Here is an 8,498-nt window from a genome sequence, read left to right as displayed (position 1 = left end):
TTATTACATTTTTACCTTGACCACGCCCAGCGGAGGGCATGAGGGGGCGGGACGGGGGGAGATGAAGGCACTTTGACAGCCGCTGATAAATCAATGTCAAATGAGTGTTTTTCGCGGAGAAATGGAGATGGCACCCGTAAGAGACGTTTGTGGGGTGGGGGATTAGTAGCGTTGACTAACGAATGAGTGCATTATGTATACCCAGTGTGGGCTAATTTGATTGAAACGCACATAATCGTACAACTAAGTTAGGGGCTTCGGGCAGAGCGGATGAAACGTGTCGGGGATTACAGTAGTTCGAAACTGCGAATCCAATGGCTAAGCTCCGAAGGAAAGTCATTCGCATTGCAGTCGAGCTATTATCACATAAGCTTGATTCGGGTTGATCTTAGATTACTTAGCTTTTGGTTCTTTAAATGATAAGTAGCTACACAAAAGTTACTTTAAGTAGAGACAGTCTCTACATTCCAATTTGTTTTTATACACTTAAAAAAATGTTGTAAAAAATTAAATATATATAAATGTAAGACTGTGTAGGAGAAATGGAGAATGAGATCAGCAGAATAACAGGAGATCAGTAGAATAACAGCAGATCAGAAGAATAACAGCAGGAACATCAGTAGTAGCAATAACAGCAGGAACAGCAGTAGTAACAGTCACAGCAGAACAGCGGATTAACAGGAGCTTAGCAGCAGAAAGAGAGCGATACGACAAGAGGCATTCGGCGGAGACGACAGCAGCAGAACAGAAGCAGAAAAACGACGCACAATAGGAAAAGCTGAAAACTACGCAGTAAACTTATACTTATAATCTATACTTAATATTAATAATAAAACCGAGGTGACCTAATAACCCACCTTACATAAATATATTTATTAATGCATCTATATTCTACAGACATCAAAAGAGACCATATACATACGAATACCTGCAAAAATATTATAAATGTACATATATAGTTCACTAGCAACACACGACGCAACTTTATCCGTTATGGTTTTTTCCAGTTTATAAATTATTTTACATGTTCCATGCTATATTAATATATTTACATTTATATAGAGTATTTTTATACCCGTTACTCGTAGAGTAAAAGGGTATATTGTATTCGTGCAAAAGTATGTAACAGGTAGAAGGAAGCGTTTCCGACCCTATAAAGTATATATATTCTTGTTCAGGATCACTAGCCGAGTCGATCTAGCCATGTCCGTCTGTCCATCTGTCTGTCCGTCTGTCTGTCCGTATGAACGCTGAGATCTCGGAAACTATAAAAGCTAGAAGATTGGCATTTTGCATGCAGATTCTAGGAGTTCCTACGCAGCGCAAGTTTATTTCAAAAAGGTGCCACGCCCCCTTTAACGCCCACAATCGCTTATATACGATTTTAAAAATTTAAATATTTCGGAAAAGTAAAAATGCAGTTTTATTGTGTTTATCAATACCTATCGAAATGTAGAAGAAATTTTTCAAATCGGACCATTCGTTAAAAAGTTATGCGTGATCAAAGTTTCTATCTCCATCTCCCTCGCACTCCCTTTACCTGAGTAACGGGTATCTGATAGTCGGGGCACCCGACTATAGCGTTCTCTCTTGTTTAACATTTATAAAGTTAAACGGTGAAATAAATAAACTCAGGAAACCTAAATTATTAAGTCAAAATTTTGAGTCTTCCGAAACTAAACATTTATTTTTACTTGGCTTTAACGTTAACGTTACTTGAGTTTAGTGTGTGTGCTTTTCAAAATACAGACAGATATAGACATTCGCACGCACCGGCATGTTTTAGTACACCGCAGTTTGTCACGTTTCTATACAATTTTCCTCGCCATTCGTCTTAAAAAAAAAATTCCAAGCAATTTAAATAAAATTCAAATATCAGATCCGATTTGGTGCATTATTATTAAGCAAAATTATTCGAGTCTAAACAAGGGGCAGAGGCTGATCCAATCATTAAAGGCCACAAATAAGCCACAATTGCTGCGAACGGGATTGGGATATCCCGCGATCCTCCGATCGAAGGCTGAGGATGAAACCCGACCAGCTGAACCGCCTGATCAAGGTCAACAGGCGGATGCAACCCTGGTTCTTGCGTAACACCAGCGAGCTCTACGAAAGCGCCATTAGGACCTATTACGAGCGCGGCTACAGTTCTCGTAAGTCCTGAAATCCTAACCCGCTACCCACTGCTAAAAGAACGATATTTATCTAAATATTTTGTATTTACAAATTTATACGTTCTTATTTCAGATCAAAGTAATTGAATCATTGAATGAATTTCACAGATTTTCTTTGCTTTACATATTTGGCTTGTTGTTCTTGATACAATCTCTATGCATCAGATAAATATAAGCGTATTTCAAAGGCAATGACAGTTTCTTAGTGCTGGTAAAGTTTCACAGTAAAAAACTAAAAAAAGTAAATTAACAAAATTAATTAAAAAACGAAATTATGCACAAATTTTGTTGTTCACTTTTATTGCAAAATGATTTTTTGTTTGATTACTTTTTTAATTAAGCCCATTTTTCAAGTTTCATCACACAGCTTTAAAAGGTATTCAAATTTAAAATTCCACAAATTAAAAAAAAGGTGAAATTGAGTTAAATTGTTGTTAATAATTTATCATATTTTAAATGCAGATCGATTGTTTTTTTTTCCTTTTTAACAAAAGAGTAACCTATTAAAGTCTTTTGTTAATTTACAGCCCATTGAGTAGTGAATAAATAGGGCATCTTGTGTGCTTTTTTTTCTACCGTCCCAGACAATCAAATCCCACGTCTCATTAAATTAAAAAATCTGAAATTTAATGAAAATTGTATTCAAAGTTTTTCATATTTTAAATGCAGATCGACTGATCCACTGAGTAGTGAATAATTAGGGTTTCTTTTCCACATTCCCAGACAATCAATTCCCACGTCTCCGCACGGAGAATGTGGGTCCGTTGCGCAGGATCAAAAAGGCGGAGCCGGAGCCCAGTCCCGCCGACGTGTACCCGCGCAGCCACATTCTGCAGGCGGACCAGGCGGCCAGCAGCTCCTCCGGCCAGCTGCTGCACACGATGATGCAGGCGAGCCGGCGCCGCTCCATGTCCTTCTCGGCGGCTCGTCCTTACGCGACCTACGGCCAGTCCACCGCCCCGCGAAGTAGCGCCAGTTCGAGCTGCTCCAGCGGGAGGAGCAGTGTCGGATCCTCCCGCACCGAGATCCTGGGCGGCAGGGCGAAGCGGAAAAGGAAGTCGGGGCGAGGAGGGAGCAGGGCAGAGACGCTGAAGGGGAACGAGGAGCAACTGGTGGACATGGGCATGCTGTTCGGTGGCCGGTCGATGAGCCTGCCTCCCCCTGCCATCTGCACCCGGCTTGGGATGCGGCGCCATGATGCGGACCATGCCGCCGAGCAGGCAACACCACATGGCGGCCATGGCGAAGAACTCGCTGGCGCAGCCCATCCGGATTCCACGGGGCGATGGGGACCACCTAATGCCGGTGGATGCCGCCCTCAAGCGTCGCATTTCGGTGCTGGGCGGCCAGCTGGAGGAGGGGCGTGGTCGGGCCAGGGCGGAACTGGGTCACCTAATGGTCACCGGAAACGGCAGTTCCATCGACGGCGGCCGATTCCCGTCGGAGATGCGCTTCCGCTTCCAGACTTTGGGCGATCGCATCAAGCAGTTCGAGTACATCCAGTTCGCCGATGGACCCGTGGCCTCATACGCCTTCAATCGGAGCCATCGGGGTCCCAGCGGTGGTGGCAGCGGATCCACAAGGACTCGTCTCGAGAGCCTCCCCCGCGACGCGGATGTGGGGCTACAGCCACGCCATCTCAGCTTCAACAATGTCCTGCACGCCAACTATCGGCAGAGGAGCAGGAGTCTGGAGCACGCGAATCAGCTGCTGGAGGCCATTGCACCGCGACCAGTGACGCCGGTCTGTCCGCTGGGGAACGGTGGATCCGCACGGGGATCCAGCCTGGACAGCAGTTCGCGAACTAGTTTCCAGCCCAGCAGTTCGACAGCAACAGGTATACTATAAAGTAATTTCCAAACAAAAACCCAACATCGAAAATTAGGAATTAGGAATTAGGAAATTTTATTTTTGTTTTTTTTACTTTTATAAATGTGGAAATTTTATTCTTAAGATTAGCACACTGCTACCCAACTGGCAGCTTAATCTAATCGATTTTTACAAAAATTATACAATAAATAGTCTAATCGTTACTTAGGGCAAGAAGTAATTTCGTAATATATATATATATTATATATTTTTGGCGCTAACATGGACTTATAAGGTTAGGAAATTTAAAAAAATTTGATGCAGAAATCACTAGGGTTTAAATTCGATTATTATGGCGTCTAAAAGTATGCAATGCAATAAATCCATCGGATTCCCGATTCCCGATTCAATATAATCGTTGCACACTCTTACTTTTAAAGTAATTTTAAAGTTTGATTTCTGTAGCACAACCGCAGAATTTGATATGTAATTATATCCTTCTATAATAATTCTTATAAAGTAATAAGATAATTATACAATGTTAAAATCTAAAACAAAAGCTTAAGTATTTTAGCCAATGACTGCATCCGTAGTGTAACACACGGAGACTGAGCTTCGCTGCACGCAGGCAGCTCCCTCTGGCGCTCTCTCTTGAGAGAGAGGGATAGATCCTCTCTTAAAAGAGAGAGCCACTGCTCCTGTAGTGTGGCCAGCTTATCTTTACTCTATTTGGCCTGTTACAGTAGGAAGTACCAAAATATCGTGGCTTACCAATTCTATCTAATTCAAACGACTTTATAATATATGGCTAACCCTTTATACCTCGGTATCTTTCAAAAAATACTATTTTTGCCTAGAAACCAATGCAGAAAACTGTGGAAAGAGTTCTGAAGAAAACTTAGGATATTCAAAGAGTTCGAAAGAAACTTCGGTTGAAAGTTTTGGAACCGCTTGGCAGGGAACTCCTGCCAGAGATTGGTACAAGTACCAAGGATCGAGCAGCACTTTGGGAACGACAACAACAGAAGCAACTACGGTAAGAAACTCCAACACATACAAGGGAAACAGGGGAAGTTCCTCTGGACCAGTTTCGGGATCAATTCCAGGAGCAAAACCACGCTCAGTCAAGGGATGTACTGCTGGCGAAACTTTGGGATCTTCGGCAGTAAATTCGGCGCCCTTTAGAGCCACTTCCCGTGCCTCTTCCAAGGGCACTAAAAAAGCCGCCTCGGAAGCAGCGTCGGGAGGATTTGCTGGACCCATTTCGGGATCATATTCTGGATCATATTCTGGATCACATTCTGGATCATATTCTGGATCATATTCTGGATCACATTCCGGATCTCTTTCTGGATCATATGCTGGCCAAGAGGAGCCCAGTCGAGCCACCCTGGCACCCGTGCGTCGACAGCAATTGCAGCAGCGCAGTCTTCAGACGGCCCCCAAAGTGGATGACCCCACGGGCGGGGTCAAAGAGCACGTCAAAGAGAAGATCAATGAGAAGGTCAAAGAGAAGGTCAAGGAGAGGGCCAAAGAGAGGGGTGATGAGAAGGTCAAAGAGAAGGTCAAGGAGAGGGTCAAGGAGAGGGTCAAAGGCAAGGTGATGGACAAGGTCACAAAGAGGAAGCCACTGGATAAGCCGATGTATAAGCCGATGGACAAGCCGCGGGTGACCAAGGTGACCAACAATCAGGTGAGCCGCTCTAGCCGTCGGGCCTTCCTCCAGACACCCGAAGACCCCGACCTTCCCGCGGGTAATCCTCCCAAGACGTCGCACCAGGACCAGAAGACGGGAAGGAAGCTAAAGGAAGCCGCCAATCTCAAAGGGGCCAATCAGCTGCTGGTGGCGAGTGCCTCGCAGGTATGTAGTTACTAAACAACTTCTTAAAATTTGTTATGAAAATATTTTCATGAGCTTTTTCATTATAATATTGGCAACATTTCATGACCCTTTTCGGGCTGAGTTTTTATTAAATTACACCTAAATGCAATATTATTATTTGTTGTTATTTTGCTAGAATATGCAAATATATTTTATTTTATTTTCAGAACGAAATAAAAAGGGTAACGCTGCGTATGAGTTATTTAAGATCATCGATATTAATGTCACTCATACGCAGTGTGGCTATGTAATTTACTTTTGGGTCTTTGTTCGCTATTTTTGAATAAAAACATTTTAATATATATTATATCCTCATCAGGTTTCGGCCTACAAGCGTGCCTTCCGCACCCAGCAGCAGATGCTCAAGGCGGAGATCCTACACCAGCAAGCGCAGCATCTGCAGCAATTTCGAAAAAACATACCGGCGGAGATGCCTTCATCGAGTAAGGAAACAACCAGACTGCAAAGCCACCGGGGTTCGATCACGACTACGACCACCAATCGGTCGACAAATCAACGCAATGCAGCCACTTCGGGCGGCAAAGCACCTCCGTTGAAAAGTGGAGTGTCCAAAACGGGGACTAGAACTCTGGCTGCATCAACGGCCAAGCCAAAAACGAATGGATCAGAGCTGAGAAAGAAAGGACCTACAGGATTACCGGCTAACGCAGCAGGTAAGACACCTGGGCTAATATTGTCCTTGAAATTTTACCTTTGCTTGGGGTCCTCCCTTTGATGATTTCTGATGTAATGCAATTTATATGTATTTATGACTAGCAAAACTATAAAAAAAAAGAATGGCGGTTACTAATAATAGAAAGAAATAATTTAGTTAAATTTCAATAATGCATTTTGTAGACATTATCATTATCGGTAACCAAAAAGATGTAATTTAAAGGACATATACAATTTTAAGTGGGTTTTATTGGGTCCACCCTCGAATCCTATTGAACTAAAATTTTTATTTTTACAGCTGCTTCCGTAACAGCAACCGTAACGGCGCCCGTAACAGCTTCCATAACAGCGCCCGCAACAGCGCCCTTAACAACGACCTTAACAGCGGCATCGAAGCGCACTGCACAGCCGACGTTGCAAAAGGGAACAAAAACAACTAAAAAAGGATCAGTGGCAGGAGTTGCGTCGGCAGGAGGAAGAGTGGGGGGAGGTGGAGGAGCGGGATGGAAAGCGGGACCGAAAGCGGCGCAAGCAGCAGCAAAAACAGAGACAAAAACACGGCGAACGGTGCCGACGCTGGCAGCGCAGCAGCAGCACTCGCGTAACGGTAACTCGCTGCTCGGCTTTCGACGGGAAAATAAAACGCTTAGCCGCGCAGCGGCAGCGCTGCTGCAGCGACGCGACGCAGACGAGCCGCTGCCGCAGTTGCAGTCGCAATCGCCGTCGGCGTCGCTGTCGGCGTCGCAGTCGCAGTCGGCGCAGCAGCGGCGTCAGTTTCATTTAAATCCTCCGTGGCGTCCCAGCTACTGAGTGTTCACTGTGCCCCGCATTTTCATACTCTTCTAGTAATTGTCCCGATCTTGAGCATGGAAGAGAGTGGGGGATAAATCCATTGTAGAGGTAAACATGTCATTGCAATAAAACGAGAAAAAAACTTCAAAATTGATACAATTTATTATTCCTTTTACTGGTAGAGTATATCTTATTCGTTGGAAAGTGTAAAATAAATAGAAGGAGGCGAATGCGACCCTACAATGTTTATAATTTCTTGATTAGGATCCTTAAGTCTGTCCGTCCGTATCAATGTCGAGATATCAGAAACGACAAGAGCTGAATATATGGTATTTTGCATTTAGATCTAAAATGCCACGCCCACTCTAACGCCCATAGGTGGGTCATGTTATCTATCGACACACCAAAAATTATTCAAATCGCAACATTACTTTGTCATATTAAGTGTTAAATAGGAATGGCAATTTTTTGTCGTTTTTCTGTGCCAGCTACTTATTGTTCACAGTATCCCAAAATTGTAGTGTAGTTTGTATTACTCTAGGAATTATCCAAGATGAAACCTGAAGGGATAACCTACACCTTATTTAATGATCAAAATCCATCACGGTATCAAAGTTTACTTAATAAAGGATTACTTAATCCAGGAAAAAGATCGGCAGAACATAGTACAGATTTGGCAAAATGAAAATTTAAACAGTATTAAATAGATTCCCAATTTTTTTTTCTAAATTTCATTGCTATTTTATGTTACAATTAGAAATTTAATAATTGGACAATTACATTTAATTAAAGGTTTAATAGATAAAAAGAAAGAGAAAGGTATATAAAGTCTAAAAGAGAAGGAGAATAAATAGAAAATAAGTAAAGTGCAAGTGGACAGATGAAAATTGTGGGTGTAATTTTACCGCAATGCTAATTTCGATACACAAAAACTCACAGATACAGATACACGCAATACGCCACTTTCCCCCACTATTTTCCCGTATCAACAACACAGCATTAATTTTTCATGCAGATTTAACCGTTACATGACAGGACCAACAACAATCGTTGGCGGCAGTACAGTGAAACCAATGGTAAAGGCCAGCAAAATAATAGAAAAGTTGAATAATATTAAATTAAGATAGTTTATGTTTTTTTCTTAATGCATTTAATAAATATATTTA

The 8,498-nt window shown here is 42.6% G+C and overlaps 1 protein-coding gene across 1 annotated transcript; it reads left to right on the top strand.

Moving 5' to 3' along the window:
- Window positions 1–1,705: 1,705 nt before the first annotated feature.
- On the top strand, window positions 1,706–7,477 carry LOC108039842 (platelet binding protein GspB). The gene is given in 6 exon segments (XM_044461124.1): window positions 1,706–2,153; window positions 2,898–3,331; window positions 3,333–4,011; window positions 4,841–5,844; window positions 6,185–6,539; window positions 6,839–7,477. Coding segments are annotated over 6 exon segments (3,111 nt in total). The 5' UTR covers window positions 1,706–2,026; the 3' UTR covers window positions 7,351–7,477.
- Window positions 7,478–8,498: the final 1,021 nt, after the last annotated feature.

This window comes from Drosophila rhopaloa, unplaced genomic scaffold, assembly GCF_018152115.1.
Source record: "Drosophila rhopaloa isolate 14029-0021.01 unplaced genomic scaffold, ASM1815211v1 contig_3, whole genome shotgun sequence".
Taxonomy (NCBI): domain Eukaryota; kingdom Metazoa; phylum Arthropoda; class Insecta; order Diptera; family Drosophilidae; genus Drosophila; species Drosophila rhopaloa.
This window is presented reverse-complemented; position numbering and strand designations above follow the sequence as displayed.